This window comes from Pezoporus wallicus, unplaced genomic scaffold (genome assembly GCF_028554395.1).
Source record: "Pezoporus wallicus isolate ANWC-B61680 ecotype Strahan unplaced genomic scaffold, APGP_CSIRO_Pwel_v1 contig_5418, whole genome shotgun sequence".
NCBI lineage: Eukaryota > Metazoa > Chordata > Aves > Psittaciformes > Psittacidae > Pezoporus > Pezoporus wallicus.
The window spans coordinates 791,876-815,427 of record NW_026640709.1 but is presented as its reverse complement, the minus strand read 5'-3'; the positions used below and the strand labels follow the sequence as shown (position 1 = coordinate 815,427).

The window sequence follows — 23,552 nt, the reverse complement described above, 5'->3', positions numbered from 1 at the left end:
CGACTAACACTGAAAATAGGGGAGCTGCCCCTTTTCTGCAGCTTCAGGAGACTGTTGGAAATACAGATCAGTTTTACCCTTCAGTATCCACAAAACCCCAAAAGGCAACCCGCTAAACAGGTGGAAGTGATCTGTGTCGTCCTTCACTGCTTTAACACACCAGAACCTGTGTTTGTGGAAAATCATCTTTTGTCTTTCACGGGACCCTGTCCCTCACAGGTAATACCAGATGACATGTAAAGACAAATGTAGTGTCACTCAAAGTGTGATATCCATTAGGTGCAGCCTGGAGCCCCCAGTTCCTTCTTGCAGTGTCCAGCTGCATACTCCCTACACCCAAGGTGAGTTGTCGTGGACCTGCAGCTTGAAACTTTCAGGCCTGTATCTCCCCACTGGCACCAGTACCTGGGGAAGACAGTTTTGGAAAGTGAGGAATTAGCCTGCCAGTCTTGACCTTCTCTGTGTGAAACTGCACCTGCTGGGAATTAGGAGTCTACAAACTTTAAAATAAACTAGCAGAAAAACCTTCCTGCCATAAACCATGGTGTAGCAACATGACTGAGTACTGTTAGATCGTTGCCATGTTCCAGTGGCAGCTTTTCAGTAGAAATTGACATTATTGCATTATAGAGAGTCAGTTAAGTGCTTTGGGATTCTTCTTGGTTAAGATTACAGAAAGAAAGTGGAATCTTATAAACCGTGCTTTTTAGTTTACAAGGCTAACTTTTAGCATGTAATAACAGCAAATGATAAACTTTTCCAATTAAATTAAAATTTAAATTCCAATTGAAAATTGGAAAAAAAAAGAAAATACAAAAACATAGAACACCTGTTACATTTCAACTTTTTATATCATTTTTTTCTATGTGATATTAATAGGTATAAATACCAGAACTTAATTACAGGTATGCTAATAATTTGAGAGGAATATCCAGACACACTCTGTTAACTGTTTTCTATTAGAATGATAATTAACAATGTTAATATAAAGTGAAAACGAGGAACAGTTAAATCTCTTCTGTGTCTGAGCTATATGAAGTTTTTTTTCTAGTTACAGTTGCTGATGGCCAAATATTGCTATGTAACATGTCTAGCAAGCTTCAGTATAGGGAGGCAAAGACCCTGTCCATCGGGATTTGTGTTTATTACGCTAGCTTCAGACATAGGTAAATTGCATTGGTATAAAATCACATTTTATAGCTCTTCTGCTTTCATACCATGAAATTCTGCACCATTACAATTATAACTGAAACTGTTGCTCACATCTGAATTCCCAACGTAGGTAAGTGGCATTGCTTTTTCTACCTGAAGACTCTGAACTGTCTTCAGCAGTTTGCATTCCATTTTCTTCTTTCATTTTCATGCAGCACACATCATCATATATGATCTGAGAACTGGCCAGAAATTCAGTACGGAATCATAAAATCATAGAATGGTTTGGGTTGGGAAGAACCTCAAAGATCATCTAGTTCCAATCCCCCTTCTGCCTTCCACTAGACCAGGTTGCTCACAGCCCCATCCAACCTGGCCTTGAACACTGTGGCTGTCACTTTTATTACATGTGGTTCTTTTTTTTTTTTCCTTCCTTCCTAAAGTATTGTTCACATTGGAGAACTTTGGTTTCTGTGTTGAAAGAAACAGGTGTAGGAGCCTTCCGTTTGAAATGCAGCACACTAAAATCTTCAGTGCTTTTTTTCCATGTCCCAGATCCGGTCTCTGGGAAAGCTGTGTACTTACATGGCCAAATAGAAATAAAAATATTTCCTAAACCCCCAGTCTTAGGTTTTTCAGGAAGGATTTATCTGAGGGTTTTTTAAAAGCACATTTGTAAGCAGTCAGAAAGAAGATGATATGTTGTCAGAATTTGAAAGAAAAATAATAGAAGGCTGCCAATCTGTTCTGCTAAATGCAGTATTTTCTCACATGACCATACAGGATTTTGTGTTTTTTGTTTTTTTTTTTAAGTGTTGGTAAGCATTCTTTTCAGTCTCTGATTCTTTTGTTTCAATTAATTTTGAATATAAAGAAATTAATATAATGACCTATACTGGTAACATTTTCCTTTGAAAAGGTTGTGTTGCTGTGTTAATAATGCCAGAGTGCTGTAATCTCTTCAAAACACACACACTCTTGACCTGACTCATGCTGAAGTAGTACCAATGAAGCATCTTTTTCTGCTTTTAATAGGAATCTTCTGCAGCTTGGAGTGGACTTGAGGTGTAGACAGTACTTAGCCAAACAGATTGGACTTCATCAAGTTATGTTCTGTTTGACATAGTAGCACATGGGGTGCTGGAGTGAGACTGAATGTCACAAACCAAATTGGATGGAGTCTGGCCAAACTCAATGGTCAGAGTAAGTCAGGGTCTGTTTGGACTACTTGAGCAGCTTAATTCTGTAGGATGCTTAGTCTCCTCCATGCCTCAAAAGCATCATGAAGGAAAGCACAGACATATTTTGACTGGATTTTTAACAAGTGGGCAATAGAGCGGAGAAGTCAGCTATAAAGGAAATGGGAGATAATGAACAGGGTGGTGATTTCCTATAGATGCTCTTGGAAAAGAGGCTAAGTAAATAATGTTTGATGCAACACAGAAGAGGAAACTAGCAGAATGCTTCAAACAGAGAAGTGATGTGGTCAGAGTAACCAATCTTGGCTTGTGGTTCCTAGTTGCCAAATTAGTTGCTAATTCTCAGGCTGTGCATAGTCCAGTCACCCAGCAGTACTAAGTTGATTTTGATCAGGTATGGCCATGGTGTCACATTGCTCTCATATTAGCCTCTGCCCACTGTACAAAGTTGTTCCGCCTCTGGAAGGACCAACAATACCTGATCTGGTTTTAATGTCTGCTGGGGTACAAAATTATCCCTTCAACATTTTTTTTCTGAACAAATTTGAATTGGCAGAATGAGTTAAATTGCATTAGTGGCTTCCATTGGATGGCTGTGGTGTGTTTGATCATTAATAGGAGGCCCACAGTCAGCCTTGCTCTGTTGTCAGACCATGGCATTTACAGTAGTTGATGGCTGTTTTGTTACATGCTGTGTTGGTTAATGCTGGAGGGAGAGATACTGGGGCAGTCTAAGTACGGGAGCAAGAGATCAAAGTAAGGGCGTTATAGTTGCACAGATGGATCAGAGTACTTTGTCTTAGAGAAATGCAGAGCTAAGTAGAAGAAGCCTAAAATTTACTTGTACTCTGGGTGAAACCCTGGGGGTTTCAGTGAGAGCTGTCAGTTGACATACAAGCTTGAATGGTAGGGAGACTGGTGATGATACACACAAAGCAGATAATAAGAGGGCTTTCAGTGAAGAGAAGGAACCATGTTCTAGTTTTGTTGAGCTTTAACTTCCTGCTAGTCATCCACAGAAGAGAGAAAAAGGCTATGATTTGGGTTTGGATAGACAGAGATAGCTCTGGGGAAAGACACAGATCTGTAAAAAATCTGCAGAGATTTTAGTTGTGTTTGTATTTCAGATGAGATAACTCAGAAATAATGTGGGAGGATAAAAGGAGAAGACTAAGGATACAGCTCTCTTGAGAGTCTGTCAAAGAATACTTGGAAGGAAGGCTTAAATAGGTAAAAAGAAAAGGTATCAAGTGAAGCATAGTTGATTGTCTCAGATCAGAGAGGAGCTCTGTTGAACTACTGAATAGCTTTGGTTAATCTATAGTGGAAGTGGGAAAGTTTGGATACTGGTAGTTTGATGTCTGTGGGGTGAATCCAGAAGAGAGAAAGTGAGCAGTTATTAGGAAAGTGGGGCTGAGTCAAGGCTGGTATGCATTTATTTATACTTTTTTTTTTTTTTTTGAGAGGAAGTGGAAACAAAATGAGGGTAAACAGAGTAAACCAAGACAACTGTGTCCTGGGTTCATAGGTAGCAGACATTTTTCTCCTTCTTAGTACCTGGTGCAGTGCTGTGTTTTTGACTTTCAGCCTGGGAGCAGTGCTGATAACACTGATGTTTTTAGTTGCTGCTCAGTAATGTTTACTCTGACCAAGGACTTTCTGAATCTCATGCTCTGCCAGGGAGGAGGGGAAGCTGGGAGGAAGCAGGGACAGGACACCTGACCCAAACTAGCCAAAGAGGTATTCCATACCACAGCATGTCATTCCCAGTATATAAACTGGGGGCAGTTACCTGGAAGGGTTAGATCACTGCTTGGTTCAGAGTGGGTATCGGTTGGCGGGTGGTGAGCGATTGTATTCTCTTCCCTTGTTATTCCCTTATCATTATTATTGGTGGCAGCAGCAGTGATTTGTGTTATACTTTAGTTACTGGACTGTTCTTATCTCAACCTGTGGGAGTTACATTCTTTCAGTTCTCCTCCCCATCACCCCATCCCTCCAGGAGTGTGGGAGGAGGAAGTGGGGGGGGAGTGAGTGAGCAGCTATGTGGTTCTGAGTTACTGGCTGGGTTTAAACCACGACAAACTGTCATATTTTAGCCATATAATTTTTTGAAAAGATTTTTTCTTACGGATTTTTTTGCCTCCAGTGGAAATTAGATGGCTTCTGATCTTTTTTTTTCTTTTGCTTACTAATTTTAGGGACCAGAAAGTGGCAGAAGAAAAAGCATTGTTCTCTCAAATGCCCTGCCTTGGAGCTGGTCAGCCAAAGATGTTGCTTTAACATGTGTCTGAGCCCACCTAATGACTTGTGGGCACTGAAGGGTGGCTTTATCTTTATGGCTACTTGTTCTGTCCCTTTCTTTGTGCTGAAGTTGCTATTCTTTGGACCCGCTTGTCTGTTGGTTTTCTGAGTTCATTTGGCTCATGGAAGCGTCCCAGCGAGTGCCAAAATCACCACAGACTAGTCAGGACTGCCCAGCTGGGAGTGGAGTTTTGGGAGATGGGGATATCACCTTAGCTGCCCAGGAACTGTGAGGCTTACTTAGTGTGCATTCTGGAACTGAACCACTAGGGTAACTTAAGCAGCTTTTCAAGAAGTGGAATTGTGAAATCACTCTCTCCTCCAACATCACCAATGAAAGAGTTGTCAATTAGTGAAGAAATATGTTGATGATGATCAGTGTTAATACAACTCATCCTCGTGGGATCAGTCTGGCAGCTCACACCTCTGATCAGTTTTTTCAGATTCTTTGCAAAACCTGCAAACTCTGTCAGATCCCTGCAATAAGTTCCTGCTGGTTCATCTTTTGGTTTAGGATGTAGTTTCACTGAGATCTGGCTCTATGGTGAGCTAGTTCAAGGAGTTAAACCAAAAAAAAAAAGCCTCCATTTATTTGCTGTGCTAGATTTCTGCTTGCTTAATTCCTTGAATCAAACTGGCACCAGTGTTTGCAGAAGTAAGGCAGTAGAAAAATGCCTACAGGTAGAAGGGGGAAGCAGAATGGCCTTTTCAATGGGAGCTGAATCTTCTGTCTGCCTTGTTGCAGTATGAAACTCCACCTTTAGGATGTGGCTTCACAGTGGATTGAAACTGATCTCATTCTGACTTTTTGATGAAAGAAGCAGTCCTACTGTCTTGCTGGTACGAACCCTGCTGAAACAAACCCTGCTCAGAATGACTTGCTTGAATATGTAGTCATGGGGTTCCTAGCACGGACACAAGAATGATAAATCACATTAAGACTTGAAATGTGAGTTTGGCTTTCTTCTGTAGCTTGGGATGGAGCCCCAAATAGAGGGTTATTAATGAGCTAGTGGGGACTACATGCAGCTCTCTGCTCATTGTCTACTAACAGCAATTTGAGTCTTGACTGGAGTCTCTTTCCTTTGATATTCTATGATCATTGATTTTCCTTTGAACACTAAGTCATTTACCTTGGTCTTCTCCCTGTTAAAGGATGAGCTAATGCAATTATAAATATTTTTTTTTTCTTTTCTGTGATCAGCAGAACAAGTGAAGCCTGGTTTCCTATGGATTTGTCCTGATGTGGCACTGCTGTGTGGATTCTCATATGTATATTAAGCAGTGTCTGCACATGCTTGCCACTTTATCTGTGACAGCTTTATTAGTATCTGTTTCATCCATTTGGCTTTGCATTTCACAGAAGTTACCTTTGTGCAAATTTAGATGGAATTAGGCAACAGCTTAAACATGCTTTTTTTTTGGCAAGGAAAGGGAAGAAAGGGGACCCACAGGCAGAAACATCAACAGAGACAGTATAATTGCAAAAGCTTTTCCTTGGGAAGTCAGGCTAAAAATGAGTCTTTTGATGGAGGCCTCTGCTGAGATCTCAGATCAAACTATGGAGGGAGAAAGAAAAGTAATTCTTGCTGTTTACCACATAAAGGTTTCCAGTAACCTGCTGCAGCAGATTTCTCATAAGTCAGGCTACACCACCAGTTAGTGTTTACTCACTTGGTTATCTTCTCATTTTCAGCAATGTCCTCATCAGGCTTTGGGTACACTCATGCATCAGTTGCTTTAATTTATTTTTGATTTAACCTTTATACTTGAATAAATGGCTATGTAGGTAGTAAGACACAAAGAGACTTGTGTTTACAGGACTCTGTCAGTGATGCCATGAAAAACAAAGGGTTTAAAGCAGCCAAGGATGCAATCCTGTTATTGTAGAAAAGCTAGACTTGAGGGTTCCATTACATAGCATCTTCTCTATGAAACTTTCACTGTGCAATAAATGCTGAGGTATTTAACTCTTTTCCTCTCTTGTAACCTTACACTTAAGCTCCTATTACCTTAGAAACTAAAATAAGCAATCTGTAAAAGGGAACACTGGCCTATTTTTCTTGGTGGATGCCAGTTTATTACAAATAGATCCAGCTATGAACAAACCTTGCAGGTTTGTTTGGATTTGGTTGCTATTCTGAGCTCATTTTGAGCTCTGATAATAGTTCTCGTAAGAATGCCTTGCCTACCCCTGAACATGGCAGCTGGATCCTGGGGCCCAGTCATATTGGCTTCCTGGGTCCGCTTCCAGTCATCTAGGCCTTGAAATATGTCTGTTATGTCCATGGATGTTGATTTTTTTTTCCCTTGAACTAGTTTACAGCTGCATCAGTTGTAAACTAGTTGTAAACTGCATCAGTTCCCTGATTCTCTGGCCCTGTCATTACAGAAATGCTGGAACAAGGGAGGAGGGAGCGAACAGTCAATCAGGTTGAACAAGAAGCATGGGACCACCCTTCCAAATGGCCATCCAGGTTTATGCTAGGTTACAATGACCTTGTAGAACAAAGAACTATATGTTGGGAAGGGGTGAGAAGGCGTGAATGGAAGAAAGGAGGAACATGTCCATCTGACTGTGGGAACTCATGTTACAGCCAGACAGCTCCAGCTTTTTCTCCTGAGAATGCAGGTGAAGCACTTTTCTTCAGAGCATGAGTCATGTGATGAGCATTGGTGTAGCACTGGCTTCTGCTCACTGATGTTCATTTCAGCTCATCAGCTGTCTGTGCTGGATTGGATCTAGAGAATGGATGGAGATGCTGTGGCCAGGTTGTGACCATAAGGCAGATGCAGACCTCCCCTGAAGAGGAGAACGAACCAGAGACATGTGATTACTGCACTGGATGAGATTGCAATGCTTTATAACCCCAGTGGATAAATAAAACAAATGGGTAATAATTTCTTTATTGTACAGCAAGATTGAGGGTCTTTGCAACAAGACTTACTACCTGAAAGCTGTAACTTTCAGGTATAAAGCATTTATACGTTCTAAGTACAGACACAAGTCAATGGCAAAGTTTTCCCCACCACCAGTGTGACCTGACATGATTGTACCATTCTGGTTTAGACCAGGTCCTTAGAATAAGTAGCTGTTTAAGCTCTAATGGCCTGGTCAATTTATTTCTGATAGGGAGAAGGTATTTTCTTATTCCAGAAAACTTAGAGAAGCTTTCTGGAAACCAGCTGTGTTCCTTATTTGGTACCAATTGGTCCCTACCTCATTCCTGAGATTTTTAGAAAAAAAAAAAGAGGGTGGGGGAGGAGAGCAAGCATTCACCTACAGACAGAAAAAAATACTGCTGCTGTAGATTTTCCCTGAAGACAGCCATTAGCTGCTTTGTTGCACCCCCTTGGACAATCTGTCTGCTAAATGCCAAGTCTCTGCTAGGGAGATGATTACGTTCCAAGCAGTGAAGTTAAAACGAGATTTGATGCTGACAGTCAAATTGTCTAAGTAATTTAAAGCAGTATTTCATGTGGTTTCAGTGTCTCATCAGATGCATCCAGCTGGGATTCTAACAGCACAAATATTGGGAAATAATGGAAAATAGAAAGAAATTGGGTGCTCAGATCCTTTTTAGTTGCAATGGAATTTGGGATGGAAATTGGTTTATGACAATCTTGACCTCAAGACTTGATGATGATAACCCTGAAGGTGGCAGCTGGCTGTATACCCGTGGTCCATATGTTGTGGTGTCATTTTTCTTAAGTTCACAAATTTCCACCCCGACACGAGCTTTGCCACTCTTATTCCTCTGCTAAACTCTTAGTCTTTTCCACTTTATCCCCCCCCCCCCCCTCCCCCCCTTGTTGTTTTTTTTTTTTCTTCCAGTTTGCTGCCTTAGAGGCGGCTATGATTTGCTTTTCATTTTCTGGTCTGCCTTTGTTCTTCGCTGCCTTTTCCCTGGCTCAGGCTGTGCTTCCCGGCTCTGAGGCGGCTCTGGCTGCCCTGCGGGCCCGCTCCTGGCCGAGGCGGGGGGTCAGTGCTGATTTCAGCGGCAGACAGCCTCCGCCGCAGCCTTCTCTTCGCCCATCTATCTCACGGTGCTCTCTGGGCCTTGGTGGCCCACAGAGCTCCTCAACCCGCGGGTACGAGCGGGGGCCCTCAGTGACCGAGGCAGCAGCCCACACTGCGGGCTCGGCACCCGGAAGGTGGCCTGATGCTGCGGGGCAAGCCGAACCGGTACCGTGGCTCAGCCGCCCGGCCAGCGGTTGCCGTACAGCATGGCGGCGCCCATACACGGTCGCACCGCCGGGAAAGAGGAAGCTTCCGCTTCTCTAAGCCTCCCGGTAGGCGCGGCGACTACCCCGCGGAGGGTTCCTGCTGCCGGAGACGGCCGTTCCGCACACACGCAGGTACCGGGCGGAGAGGGCAGAGGGTTTTGTGCCCATCCCGAGGGCGGGCCGCGTCCTGTGGCGCCGCGCCGGCAGGTGCCCCTGCCGAGCAGGCCGGAGGGCTCACCGCCTGCTTGCAGCGCGCCGAGGCGGCACCGGGGCCTCTTTCCTGTAAAACCCCGACTACGGCTGGAACGGGTGGCGTCTTCTCCCCGGTGCTGAGGGGAGTTGTGGCCCGCCCGCACCTGCCCGCATCCAGAGGAGCCCTCTGCTCTTTCCGTGGGCGCCCCGGCCCTGCTTCCCGGCTGTTCCCCGCACCTCGTGCTCGCCACACCGGGGGCCCCGGGGCCGCGTTCCTCCATCCCCACGGCTGGCGGCCGGGGCCCGGCCTGCCCCGCACGCTGGGGCTGTGTTGTTATATCGAGGCTTCACCTGACGAGGTCGCTGTCTACGCCTCCATTCCCCGCTTTCCCAAGAAGTAGCTGCTGTTGGACCTGCGGAGGGGGAGGCCGGCCATAGGTGCGGGTGGGCTTCATGGCTTTCGGTCTTCTCACTCGCTTTGAGAAGTGAGTAAATTATCCATGACTTCGCAAGCATTCAGGCAGGTGTCTGTGCCCATGCTCTGAAAGCTGGTGGTGGTTGTGCAGGGCTGTAGTAGCATCATCACCCCAGCTTCTGTTTCTGTCAAACAGCATGTAAAGGCAGACCTTTAAAAATAACGTGGTGGGTGGGAAGATGGGGATGCAGGGACAGGACTGATTCCAGTTTACTGAAAGGGAACTGAGCTCCTGTATGATAGAGGGAAAGCTATGTTATAAATAGATGCTGCTTCTTTAGGGCTTTTCAATGTCTGAAGAACCATTTGACCTTAGTATGGATGTGAATGTAATGGACAATGCCTATTATTTACTAATGCATGAACGGACATGCTTATTCTGCAGTAATTTTGCCAGGTTTAGCTTTATATTGATCTGGTCCCAAACAGAGCTAAAGGATGTTGATAATAGCCCTGGCTAGCTCATTTTCAGAATGTCAATTTGTGGAAGCATCCAGTTGCACCAGTATAAATCAGTGGATTCCTATTAAGGTTTTTGGTGCTGTGATCAACAGCAGCAATTCAGTCTCATGGTATTGCTCAGCCCACTGCCACAGCAGTCCGTCTTCTTACCCCCAGTCTGTCAATGCGGGGCCTGGTCCTTTTCCTATCAGGATTGCAAGTTGTGGCTAGAACGTTGTTATGATACCAGTAGGTGTGTTTAGTATCTCTAAACACATTTCATTAAGTTGTCTTTAACTTCCACCTCTCTCATTTTTCTTTGCAGGCTGTGATGAAATCCTACAATGCCGCTTTGAGTAGATGAACTGAAGGGGTCAAAAGGGGATAAAGAAAATGCCCAAGCAAACAGCAGTGACAATTACTTTGGCAACCCTGCTGGGTGTTGCTGTGGGGGGGCTGGTTTTGTGGAAAGCAGCCCAGCGTCGAAAAGGAAAAGCATGCTGTAGTAGTCAGCGAGAGGAAGCATTTATAAACTCAGGAGACAAGAAACTGATTAAGACAGAGGGTAAGGAGGTGCTTTCCTTCTTCAGATCTTCCACATTTTCCTGGGTAGAGAGGATCCTTGGTGCAGATGTAATGGTAGTTTCAGAGCAGGAGGAGTGGGATCATGCTGAACCTTTGCTGAAGAAGGAGCTGGAGAAGTGGCCAGTGCTTGGAATTGATTGTGAGTGGGTGAGTGATCAAGAATCGCCTCTCCTTTGGATTGCAAATTGCAATGGGAAATCATTGAGGGTGGAGTGATTCCTTTCCTTAAATGGATACAACAGGACTGACTGTTGAAATTGCCTGTGGGATGATCTATCATGACAGCAGGGAAGTAGCTGCTGATTTTGATTGTTCTTACATTCAGGTGTGCTGGCTGCAAGTTACTGATTCACTAGTTGTATTTTCCTGAACTCCTGTGATAAATACTACTAAACATAGTGATAATTGTATGTCATTATGTGTTTTGTACAAGATCTCTTTAGAGGTGATTTAGTGGAAGTGACTGGGGTTTACACTATTTTAAATTCTGCTATATACTTAAGAAACAAATTCTTAAGAGTAATAAATCCAAAAAGGAGGATAATACTGATATGTGGATATAACTTGCTGGGGCTACCAGAAGGCAAAGTTCCTCTTCCGCTTGTACATTTGCCTGTGTGAACTCTCAGAACAGGCTTTGAGCCATTTATAATCCTGGCTTTGCCATTATTTTGGCTGGAAATTTATTCACCACACGGTCTTTAAGTATAAGCCACAGTTAAACAATGTGTTTGCCATTAAACATTTATGTAGTGGGTGCCTTTGTGCTGATGTGGATTAAGAAATGTGTCTGATGTCTTCTACCAGCTCAGCTATGAGGGGGAAGGGGGAAAGTTTCTTTTGTGGGAGTGTGGCAAGAAGTAGCTTGGTAGCAGTAATACTGTGAAGCAGATCACATAATTTGCAGTAAAGTTTTAGAGGTGTGTAACAACATATGACTATAAACTGATAGGTATTGCCCATCTTCAGTGGCCTGTTTTGCAATTTGTTCCAGCTCCAACATTGCTAATCATACTGTAGCCCAGACTCTGATTTTTGTCTTTATTTCAGGTATCTGTGGAGGGAAAAGCAAATCCTGTATCCCTCCTGCAGATGGCTTCTTCCAGTGGCTTCTGCATTCTTGTTCGATTGCCCAGGCTTGTTGCCAGTGGACAGACTATTCCAAAGACCCTGTTGGACATCATGGCAGATAGTGCTGTGTTGAAAGTTGGAGTAGGATGTTGGGAAGATGCTTGCAAGTTACTTCATGATTATGGTCTTCCAGTCAAAGGGAGTGTGGATCTCCGTTATTTAGCCATGAGACAGTGGTGAGTGTCTGAAAACAGAAGCAGCTCTGCTTGAGCCATCATCCGAGTTGGAAATATTTGTAAAGTAATTTGCATATGCTGGATGGTAGCAGGCAGGTAGGTCTGGAGTTCTCAGAGTGGTTTTAAAGGGTGGACACTGACAGCTGGAGCCCAAGAACATGCCATGGTTCTGTTCTATGGTCTTAATGGAAATGAAATCTTCACAAAGATTCCGTATGTTCATTGTGTCTGTTAGTCTTCTCATGGAATACCCTTATGGAATTTCTGAGTATCATGCTTCAGCTTTTAAGAAGACCAGACACAGTGATGTAGCATAGTGAGACTCATCACCATGTCAACAAATGTTTGAATACATGGCCTGGAAGTATGAGGTAAATGTGCCAGGGGCATGCAAGTGTAACTGTTTAATTACAGGGTTTCTTGAAAAATGGCTAAATAAACCAGCTCCAATTTTCTCTTAGTAACAATGTTTCCATTGATAGGTTATAATAAGGATGCCATTTCCTCATCCTTCATTCTTTCTTAAATAAAATGTTTTAGTTGGGAATATTCTTCACATACAGTATATGTATGCCTGGGTGTACTGGAACATGGTTTGCTGACCTCTTGGTGCCTTTTTAGCACTGAGGATGGACTTGTCTCTAGTGGCCAGGATTCCTCTGAATTTTTCCTGACTGTTACATTCCTCATGAATCCCTGGGGCAGGTGGTCCATCACTCTACATCAGACCTCCTTAGTTCAGAAGTGGGTAGTTCAAAGACAAGTACTTCAGCCTTAAACGTTACCAACTAACTCCCAGCCTTGCCCATTTTGCATGTAGCAGGCAGTAGATAATTACTAAAGGAAAGGACAGAGGGGAGAGAGAGGGCCTGTGGATCTTACAGGCAGCTGTGTGCTGTTTTAGTGGGAGTCACGCATCATGTGCATTGTGTCTGGCAGGTTGAGGGTGTATGAGGCAGTGTGCATTTGCATGGACGTATTGTTTTGGTTTTAATATGTGTGTTTCACTTTCTTTGTTAAACTCAAGGAAGGATCTACCTCACTGCCTTAGCCTAAAGTCTTTAGCTGAAGAAGTCCTGAACTGCCCACTTGACAAGTCTCCTCATGTGCGTTGCAGCAACTGGGAGGCAGAAGAACTGACACAAGATCAGGTGTGTCTTCCACTTCAACTGAGTGTTTTGGGAGAAAAAGCAACCTTCTTAGTAGAAAAAGAGGCATTACAACAGGAAGATCCAAGCCTTCTTCAAGTTCTGCCTCAAAACCTAATATGTGTCTATGGTCTGAAGTTGAATTCCAGACTGTGCCTTGCATTTTGCATTTTCCTCCTTTTCCACAAAGATAATTTTCTTCTGTTCTGGGATTCTTGACCCTTGTTTTCCTTTAGTCCTTAAAGATCTGTTAGGGAAGATCCCTTGAAGAAGTGTTCAAGCACTCAAAAACCTCACCTTTTTATTATTTTCTTTTCTTCGATCTATAGCAGTCAGTGCAATATTAGAAACTGGAAGCCTTGTTTACCATATCTAGTCCGTTATGCTTCCCTGATTGCCAATTTTCTTTGCAGTCAAGCTGCAGATGTGTAGAAAATCAGTGACCGGTAGAGGGAGTGACAGGATAAATAACCACACTGATGATTCCTAGACAGTATGTCAAAAGGGAGTTTTTTATTCGTTGGGAGGGGCTTGATGGAGTGGGAGAGTGCATAAGGCGCGGCTGACTTTAATTAGTCCTTTGCAGTTTCTTGGGCCACCCATGAGTATTTCAGGTCTCACTGACCCTAAAAATGTGGGTTGTGGTGATGTTATGAAGGTGTCAGTCAGCTGCCAGAGCTTGTGTGAAAATAAATCCAGCTTCTGGCTTTACTGTGCTAAGTGCTAAAGACTGATAATGTTTTGGAGCATTTGGTGTTTGTCAGTATCTTGATGTCTACACTTTTCTGCAGGTTCTCTATGCTGCTAGAGATGCTCAGGTCTCAGTGGCTCTGTTCCTCCATTTGCTGGGATTTGCCAGCCTCCCTGCTATCTCTCAAGGTGAAAACTCTCTTGCTGCTTGGGAAAAAGCAGTGAGTAAATGCCGGGGCTTGGTGGATATTCCTTTTAAAGGAAGAAAGAGTGGCAGCACAGGAGAGGAGAAGAATGGAGAGGGACGTTCCCCTCAGAAAACAAAGAATCGGAAGTCTGCAGTGAATGGCCAGCCTGCTGGCAGTCAGCAAGTGAGAGATCCACGAAGGCAGAAAAGAAAGCCTCTGGGTGTGGGATATTCTGCACGGTAAGTCTGTGACCTCATTTTACTCTTTGCACTGCAGATGGAAAACTTCGAATGATGCATCATGCTCTATTAATTAAACAGAAGTGGATAATAGGAGCTGGGAAAGCAAACACAGGACCTAACAGTCATGGGACCCAGATCCTGTTTCTTTTTTTCTCATTTCCCTCTAGAGGTGGTATTGAAAGCGGAGGCAGGACTTGGATCTGTACTAGGTCATGAGCAGGTTGAAGGGTTGTCTTCAGCTTTTGCCCTTTCTTCTCCTGTGGAGGCATTAGCTGGAGAGCAGAGTCTCGGCAGCAGCTGGCTGGCAGTCTGGGTGGCAATTACTGCCCAAACAGCTGTGCCTTGTCTCCTTCAGGGAGAAAGCTAAGGTTACGAGGGGTGAGACACATTACTTGAGGTGCTAGGGGGCCCAGGAAGGAACAGTCTGTGGCAATATAAAACCATTGCATTGCTGTGTTGGCCAAGGAGATGGAGAAGGGAAAACTATTACTTTGGCCGTGCAGAGGGAGCTGTTGCTGGATTCAGGATCCCTGTCCTGCAGGCAATTTTGTGGAACAAATCCTAAATTCTTATGGCCTTTTGGTAATTAATTCAGTCACTATTAAATTAAAACAAGTTGGAGAAGTCTCTTTAAGCTCAATGCAGTGGGAGATGCAGAGAGCGAGCATGTTTGGTTTTGTTTGGATACAGTCTGTAATAAAATTTATCACTGGATGTGGAAACTAAAATTGTAATTACCATTTGGAAAGAAAACCAGTCATTCTAATATTTGTTTTCTCCTTTTCCAGTTTATTGGATTGGCAATGGAGACATTTTGATATAGTCAATAATATTGATTTCATTAGCAGTCATTAATGGTATTGTGTTATATACAGCAAGTCCATCCAGATTTATTTATTCTTTAAGTTGGAGCCTGCGTCAAACAGAACAGAAGGACTGCACCTCATGAGAGGATTAAAATTTAAACAAAATTGCATTCCAGCCTACATTGAGATCTCCTCATGTTTGCTTGTTGATTATTTTTAACCATGCTTGACTTCATGAGAGATCTGTAGACTCACTGGTTTTTATAGCATCTCTGCCAGTGTGGCTTTGGTCTGTAGTACAACTAGATGTGATTTCAAAAGTTATTTTCCACTCTGTCTATAAGCCTGTTCAGTTCTAATGTTGTTTCATTTTGAGTTGGGAAATACTTATCATGGTGATTGAGCTGATCAATGTTCAGTGGAAGGAGAGCTCCTGTATTGTTGTTTTGTTGAGTTTTTTATCCCCATGGACCTAGAAGAAATCCTTTTTGTCTCATTACATAGCCTGTGAATCAACCCTTTTATCTGGTGGTGCACTGCTGAGTACTTCCTTCTACATTGTTGCTGAAGAGAAGAAAGGAAACTTTTCTGCAGTGTGCTGTGACCTGTCTCTATCCCTGGACAGCTCCTTCCAGTGGTCTTGGAGCCCAGCCAGCTCCCCTATTCTGTTTTTGTTTGAAGGAGGTTGCTAGAGTAAGGAAATATTTTCTGCAAAATGTAACCCTTCCACACACTGCCACAAATCACCAGAGGCTGCCCAAACAGGGCTTTTCACCACTAACGATAGGCATACATGTTTCAGAGGGCCTCAGCTCAGCTTAGTTGTTAGCTAGGACATGTGTGTTTGAGTTCCCAGTGCTGCAAGAGCCTTTTTGGAGCATTTCTCCTGGATGAATAAAGTAATTGCTGTTCACACTAAGTTTTGGAAAAGTCACCTTAATAAAATATTAAAATATGGGCTAAGGCAGCTGATCCTTGAAACTTCCTTGCCTATAGTTTGACACAATTTGAGCTTACTCTAGGTCATTGTCCTTCCCGACTTCAATTCTGTTTTGTTTTCTAATGTACTTTTTTGTTGGTTCGTTGGTTGTTTTTTTGGTTTGTTTTGCCTTTTTTTTTTTTTAATGCTGTCATTATTAATGGCAGCTCTTGAAAACTAGGATTCAGAGTTGCAATTCTGGTGGTAGCAGGAGAGCAAAGGCACCTTACAGTCAGTTGGTGAACCCCAGGTAAGTTTTTAGATGTTCTGCTTCCCTTACCAGCAGTCTGTTATCACGGATGGAGTCATGCTCTGGACTCATAAGAGAGAAGCAGCAATTATTGATATAAAACAGTAAGCTAACAAAGTTCAATGGTAAATGCAACAGTGTTTTAACAAGTTTCAATGTTAAGGTACACTTGATTATTTCTGGCAGAGAGGACAGGGTCAGACAAAATTTCAACAAGGCCCTCTCATTGAGTGATGAGGTTCAAAAAGGATCCCTTTGCTTTCTAAACTCTTTCTCAGAGAGGAGTGTAAATGTGCCTGCATCCCATCCTAGTCCCAGACTTGATCAGTGGTTTGCATCTAAAAGATTATGTATGTGCAATCAATCCTTTATATCACTGAGCTAAAATTTCAAGTTTAGCATGTTATTCATCACTTACTGAGAATCTGCTGGTGCAAGGAATCTCAACCTCAGGGAGTAACCTTGAGGGGCATCCCTACTCAAGGGGAGATCCTGTTGTGCAGTCTGCTGCCATGCAGGAATGCTCAACAGGCTCTGGCCTGTCCCCTATAAAGTAAGAGGATTGACTTATCTTTGCATGCCAGCAAGAGGTCTGGGTGACTGATCCAGAGAGCCCTTGGCTACCATGTTACTATACATCTCCCAATGTCCTGGGTAAGCTGGATGCAGCCATTACACCCCCTACTAATGGTTATGGATTGGTGGGGAGGATACTGCCATACCTGTGCGGTGCTCAACAGCCTTGAGTGTGTGTTTAGGGGCACTCCTGTGATTTGGAGAAGCTTGCAGGAATTGCAGTGTGGAACACATGGCTATAGGGAGCTCTGGGTTTTTTTTTTGGCATGCTATTATAGTTGCCGTAATGCTGCCTTTGTTTCATAGGAAATCTCCACTGTATGACAACTGTTTCCTGCATGCTCCAGATGGACAACCCCTCTGCACTTGTGATCGCAAGAAGGCTCAGTGGTATCTGAACAAGGGGATTGGAGGTGGGCATACCAGTTTTCCTGTTGGTATTTGAAATACAGATGCTTGTTGTTGTTTCTTAGGTAACTGGGCATAATTTTTTTATATCCTTTCTTATTGGAAATACTGTTGGGGATTCACTAGGTTGACTCTTATGTTTTAGCATCTTTATTTTAGCTCTCAAGTATGAATTTGTCTGAATAGTCTATGTTTGCCTTTACCCTTTCAGAGCTAGTTAGCACAGACCCATTTGTTGTGAAGCTGCGGTTTGAGCCTTCGGGGCGTCCTGAGTCTCAAGTTGATTATTATCTAACAGTCAAAGAGAACCTGTGTGTTGTATGTGGCAAGAGAGAATCCTATATCCGGTGAGTTATTTAGTGGGAAAGGAGAAAAATGCATCTTTTAAAGCAGGACTGAGGTCTGCACCTCATTTGTAACCCAGAAGCTTGATTAGCACCTGAAACATCATGCTTGTACACATCCTGGATAGGCTATCACTACTCGAATGCTCTGTAGTTGTATGTGTCTGGGTAAGTTTGATGGTGAACAATCCAACCTTTCCTCCTCTTACAGAGGCAGGAAGTATCAGTCTTTCTCCAGTATCAGGACAGAACAAAGTATATGGAACATGTACATGCTGCAGCCTGAATGACAGGGGCAGCAGTACGCCAACACCCACTGTTGTGATGGCATCCCCTTCTGAAAATAGCTGTAGTATTCCTTCCACTACTTAATCCTTAACTTTTGAAAGGTTCAGGTGAGCCTGAAGCCTATGAGGTCACAACGGGTGACATTTTGTGTTTGCAGCTACTACTGTTTAGGTGGGAGGTATGCTTCTTATAGAGCATTGCTTTATTTTAAATTAACTTTTTTACAGTATGAATCACTTTTTAAAAAAAATGAAAATGGTGAATTTTTGGAGGAAAAAAAAACATGCAGAAAACCTGTAGAGAAAAGTACAGATCAAAAGAAGTTGCATAGCTGCACTGAGGGTCCTGACCCCAATGATCTTAGTTTTCCAGACTTTTAGTATTAGTTGACCCTTTGTGGGCCAGGAGGGGAAGTAACAGGTCCAAGCAAATGTGATGAACTGGCTGGTTTGTTTTCCCTAGGAAAAACATTGTTCCTCACGAATACAGAAGACACTTCCCTATCCAGATGAAGGACCATAACTCCCACGATGTGCTCCTACTCTGCACATCCTGCCATGCCATCTCCAATTACTATGATAACCACCTCAAGCAGCAGCTGGCTGAGGAGTTTGGTGCACCCATTGGCTCTGAGGAAGGTGTACGTCTGATGGAGGACCCTCTGCGCAGGCAAGTGCGCTCCGGGGCCCGAGCCCTGTTGAATGCAGATGGCCTGCCTGACCCCCGAAGGGCCGAACTTTTGCAGAGCATCAAGGACTTTTTTAACACAGAGAGAGTCACCCCAGAGATGCTCCAGGAAGCAGCTGGTCTGGAAACCAGGTACAACAAGCCCATCAGTAGAAGTAACACATTAGTCATTTATGTTGGCATGTAGCTTCAACAAAAAGTTATCTACATACAGAGCCTTGGGTAAATATTACTGTAGCAAAACAAAGAAAATCCAACAGGATGTGCAGAGCTCAGGATCACACATGTTGACTTCCTTCCCCTCCCCCCCAGGCCTTTTAATGAAAATAGGACAAAACCCAGTGCTGGTCTCCTTGGGATATTGGTATTGGGATATCTTCCCTAAAATAATGGTGTCAGGTTAAGGAGTGTCTGAATTTGAGACTAGTAGGAGTTTATCTGAACAGGAAAAATGAACCTTTAAAAGCATAACTTTATTTCTGGATTTATAGTACTTTGATACATTTAACTAGAAAGGAAGGATAAGAAGAAGGTAATTGTGCTGTAGCCTAAGGCTCTAAGCAGACAAGAACATTTTGCATTTCTTACTCTATATTTGTTTTCCTCCCTTCTCAACCCAGCAATGGTCTGTGAACTGCAGCTCTTGTTTCTTCCCGTCTTTCCCTTTCTCTTCCAGCTATCTCCTTCCATTCTTGCTCTCCATCTTTCCTTCCACTGTTTTCTACTTCTTCTGAAGCACAGATATCAGGGAGGGAAACTGAAAGACAGTCATATCAGAAGTCTTCTCTCTTTCTCAAAGCCTCTCCAAATATGTTTTTTTAACTAGTACCTTGTCTCTGCATGAAGTCAGTGTTTTCTCTTTTTTACACTTACTGTTGTTTGTAATGTGCCAATGTTGCAACTCAGAACCTATCCAGGCAGGGAATTCAGAGGCAGAATCAGGGCTCTGTAGTCTCATATGGTTCTTGACTTGAGAAATTTGCAGTCTGTCTCCTGAGGAGCTTGTAATGGAGCTAAAGAGCTTTGTTTAGTTTTGCTATAAAAGAGGAACACTTTCTCAGTTCAAAGAAGCCAGCTTCCCAGTGTAACAGTGTTCCAGAAAGCAGTCTGGCATTGAAGCAAAGCTTGAAACTCTCCCTCTTGGTTTGCTTACCATGTGTCTGTAATTAAGCTCCACAGCTGAAAGTATCTTCAGTGTCTTGCTGTTCACTGGAGACAGGTTTAGAGTCTGACAGTGGGCTTTGTGTGAAAATAAACTCTGCTTGTGTCCTGGCAGGATCTGCAATGAGAGCTACATGCCACATGGACTGAAGGTGGTGCAGTGTTTTGCTAAAGGAGGCCTGCGCTCCCTTATCCAGTTGGAGAGACGCTGGCGGCAGCATTTCTTGGACAACATGCAGCCTAAGCACCTTCCAGAGCAGTGGTCAGTAGACCATAACCACATGAAGCTGATCCGAAAGTATGGGGAGGATCTTCAGATTGAGCTGTCGTGAATCTAACTTCCAAGACTCTAGATAGTATCTAATGGACATATGTAACTGAAGGTGGAAGAACTGTTTTTATTTCTATGTCTCCGCTAACATCTGGGCCTGGGTTTGCAAACTGGCAGCAGTAGGTCTGCCAGATTTGGCATCTTACAGAGTTAAATCCATTGACTTGAATTTTCAGCTGGCTGAGATTTTTTTTAATCCTGGTCTGTCACTGACTAATTCAGTGCAAGAGTGATATGCTTAAGGGAACTTGTCTTCTCAAAGTTACTATGGAGAGTTATTTTGTAGCCCTCAGGATGTCTGATACCTCCAGACCATTTCTCCTAACACAGAACACAATATATGAACATTTCCCAGGTTTTCTGGCAGGTATATCTGCGCCCTTGAGACCTTGAGAATCTCCTGATTTAAAAGTCTTTCTTTGCTTTCAGTGCAGTTGTACTCATATGAGGAGTTCTTGGAGGAGACTGCCTGCCATAAAGAGGTTCCTGTTTGGAAGTGGCAAAGAAACTTTACCTTTTTTTGCAAATTCTGAGCTGTATCAGAACTGCAGATATAGGCCTCAGTGAGTTTCGTGGTGACAGGTGCCTGATGAGAAGAGACATTCCGACTCTGTCAGTGTGAAACCACCCATGTCAAGTGTTTTCTTAAATAGCTTCCAACAACACACAATGTATAGAAAAAATGTTCTTCCCTAATTCCACTTGTCTGTCACAAATGGGTCTTGCTGGGTACCTTTTCGTATCAGACTGAAGTGAGGTCAGGGGTCTTAAAAGGATGAGAGGAAACAAATTTCATTTAAATACCAGCATCTTTTAAGAGGTCAGACCACGTGTGGCAGAAAACTCAAGAATCTGGTGTTCTGTTCCTGGATTTGATGTGTGTGGTGGTGAGCAAGTCATCTTCTCTCCATGCCTGTTTCCCAGTCTCTAAAATGGGACTAGTAATACTTACCTATCTCACAAGATTGTTGTGGGGCTTAAGGAGTTAATGTTTTTATAAAATGCTTTGAAAATATAAGCTAGTATGTGCTAATTATTACTGTCATTTTTTAAATGTGCTGTTGTCTGACTTTCTTAATTATTAATGTTTTTTAAATGGTACTAGACCTTAATTATATATAACTTTTAAAAAATACATACACTTTTCTGTGAAATCACTTGTGATGATTTTGATTGCATGAGTGTTCTTCCCTGATTGATGAAGCTATGCTCAACTTTTATAGGTCTCTCTAAAGAAGTTTCAGTAAAACCCTTGTCATACTTGACACTACTGCATATAGCACAGTTGATCCATATTTTAGTATAAATTTGGGCAGAATCCTGGACCTGCAGTGATTGTAGCTGAAACTCTCCCGTATCAGATAGTTCAAGAAATTTTACAAGCCAGGGGTGAAAAACCTGTTTGTAAACAGAGACCTTTTGAGATAAGTAGGAGCCGTAAAGAAATGGTACATTAATGCCATCCCAGAGGAGCTGCAGTAGCAGCCTGAGCACAAGGAATCAAAGATTCATGATAAGTACTACTTATCACAGAGCTGCAAATAAGACCATTTTCATTATAAGGGCAATTTTATTCCTTTCCTCTATCACTGGCAGGTCTTAACGAAAGCTTATCTAACCAAATCTGTCTCTGTGCTCATTCACACAGCTGATTATAATCTCAGCAAGAACCTCCTGTCTACAACAGCAGCTTGAATAAAACTATTTCTCTCCAAAGCAATTTGAGAAGTGTTCAGATAGTGCTATCTCCTGTCTTCAGTGCCATTTCAGTGGTAGGAGCTTGTTGCATGGCTCAGAAGAACTCCTTTTCAACAATCAAGAGTACAAGGTGTCCATCTCACTTCTTCATTCTGCTTGTTTTTTCTCTCTTTATTCCGATGCTGAAACTTCTGATAAAGCTGTCCTTGTTTAATGGAACTGATGGGCTGACCACAGGGCTGCTGTTTTTTCTGTTTGTTGAGACAAGTATTGGACTAGAGGTTCTCTAAATTTAAAGGAGTCAGTGGTATCATTCTAGAGTTTTGTGGTTTATTTTTTTCCAAATAACTTGCTCAGAAATTTGCAAGGGAAACTTCCTTTATAAATATTTTATTAACTAAAGTTCTTTGTTTTTTGTAAGGTATCCTTCAACTTGCATCATTTTAAGTCAACCTGGAAGAGGAGGCGAAGTGATACATTTCTTGCGCAGGAATAGATTATTTTTATATGATTGTGATTTAAAATTTTCTGCTGATATATAGGTAAAACTTTCTTGTATGTTTTCATCACTAATTATTGCATTCAGTAAAAATTTGCTCTTTTAACCAGACTTACCACTGTTGAAGCTCTTTTTTTCTTCTTCACATACCTATCTTTTCCTGTATCTTACCCTGTCTTTATGAGTCCATTGTTTCTTACAGTAACACCTGGATTTCACCCTTTGGGTTTCTCTTTCCAGTGCCTTCCCTGATCTGTCTGTCAGAGGTCAGCTGTGGAAGAGCCCGTGCTGGCAGCAGTACTGTACTTCTAAGCAATGTGATAACAAGTTTGCTCAGATACATTTCAATTGTTTTTCTGAGGCTTTCAGTGGATTCAGGTGCTGTCCTGGCCTGGTCGTGCTGGTCAGTCATGATGGCTACAGATCTACATTTTTGAAATAAAAAAACTTCGATTTTGCTCAACCTGAGCATTCATCTAGGTTGCCCCAACTATCTTACCTCCTGCACTAAACCATGCACATCTGTCTGCAAAGGGAGAGAAGTGCCATGGCTCTTTGTGTGGACTGGCTTTCACAACATGGAGTTTTTCTTTCTGTTACTTATCTATATTTCTAAGTTTGCCCAAAGTAGGAATTCCCTGCAGCACTTGCCTCCATCCTTTTTATTTTTCCAGTATTTTGCCCATGTGAAACATATGTGCTTTTCTAAGAATATGGCTGGGTATGTATTTCCAGAGGCACTCCTTTGTAGTGGGACTACCAAGATAAACTGTGGCAGGTTAGCTTGCCTTCCCCCATGGGCTACAGACTGATTTCTGGCTTCCCAACACTGTGGTTTGCCTTTTTTTTTTTGGCTTTGTGGTAACTTCGACATTATTGGATGGTGAAGGAATTACCAGCTGAGCAGCATTTTTGATTGGCAGTTGGAGGTGCAGTAAGCTGGTGCTGCATTTCTGAGCAGACCGTCTATGACATGTTAATTATGCTGCTGACAGACTTGGCATTTGGAGTGCCTTGGTTTCCTCCTTTGACAGTCTTTAAAGGTCCCAGCTGTCACATCCATAACTGCTGTGACTGAAGACAACGTACCCCTGTGGGCTTCTTGCATTTTTCACTGTTTGGTATGCACTAATGGCAGCTATCTTCCTGTTGCATTTCAATTGCTCTGGCTTCCTAGGGAATACCTGAACTACACACTACCTGTAACATGTTTTTGGTGTCATTTTTCAGTGAAGACAATGTGGTTAGCCTTGAGGAGTACCTCATCGCCTCAGCCCTGTGCCTAGATGCCTTTGAGGAACTGGGCCTTTTGCATGTGCAGAGGGAGCCTCTGAAATAAGGAATCAGCAGGAGCCATTGCCAGTGTCCAGTGTTT

At 42.9% G+C, this 23,552-nt stretch overlaps 1 protein-coding gene across 6 annotated transcripts; it reads left to right on the top strand.

The window, feature by feature from the left end:
• The first annotated feature begins 104 nt into the window (after window positions 1-104).
• On the top strand, window positions 105-21,134 carry EXD2 (exonuclease 3'-5' domain containing 2). Of its 6 annotated transcripts, XM_057420054.1 has the most exons (10): window positions 105-341; window positions 1,052-1,166; window positions 10,581-10,722; window positions 11,626-11,882; window positions 12,910-13,033; window positions 13,822-14,147; window positions 17,068-17,174; window positions 17,381-17,516; window positions 18,264-18,620; window positions 19,765-21,134. In XM_057420054.1, the coding sequence occupies exons 1-10, from the start codon at window positions 230-232 to the stop codon at window positions 19,979-19,981; spliced, it is 1,893 nt and encodes a 630-aa protein (XP_057276037.1). In that variant the 5' UTR covers window positions 105-229; the 3' UTR covers window positions 19,982-21,134. The 6 variants fall into 6 exon arrangements, with proteins under 6 accessions (XP_057276037.1, XP_057276041.1, XP_057276038.1 ...); XM_057420058.1 differs by lacking the exons at window positions 105-341; window positions 1,052-1,166 and adding an exon at window positions 8,863-9,014; XM_057420055.1 differs by lacking the exons at window positions 105-341; window positions 1,052-1,166 and adding an exon at window positions 8,865-9,014 and having other exon boundaries at window positions 10,316-10,722.
• Window positions 21,135-23,552: the final 2,418 nt, after the last annotated feature.

What these genes read in the sequence shown, in the direction of transcription:
- EXD2 (XM_057420054.1), top strand. Translation starts at nt 230, where the DNA reads ATGACATGTAAAGACAAATGTAGTGTCACTCAAAGTGTGATATCCATT. An exon ending in GCATACTCCCTACACCCAAG is followed by an intron (nt 342 to 1,051) that starts GTGAGTTGTCGT and finishes TTTTTTTTCTAG; the next exon opens with TTACAGTTGCTGATGGCCAA. An exon ending in TACGCTAGCTTCAGACATAG is followed by an intron (nt 1,167 to 10,580) that starts GTAAATTGCATT and finishes TTCCTTCTTCAG; the next exon opens with ATCTTCCACATTTTCCTGGG.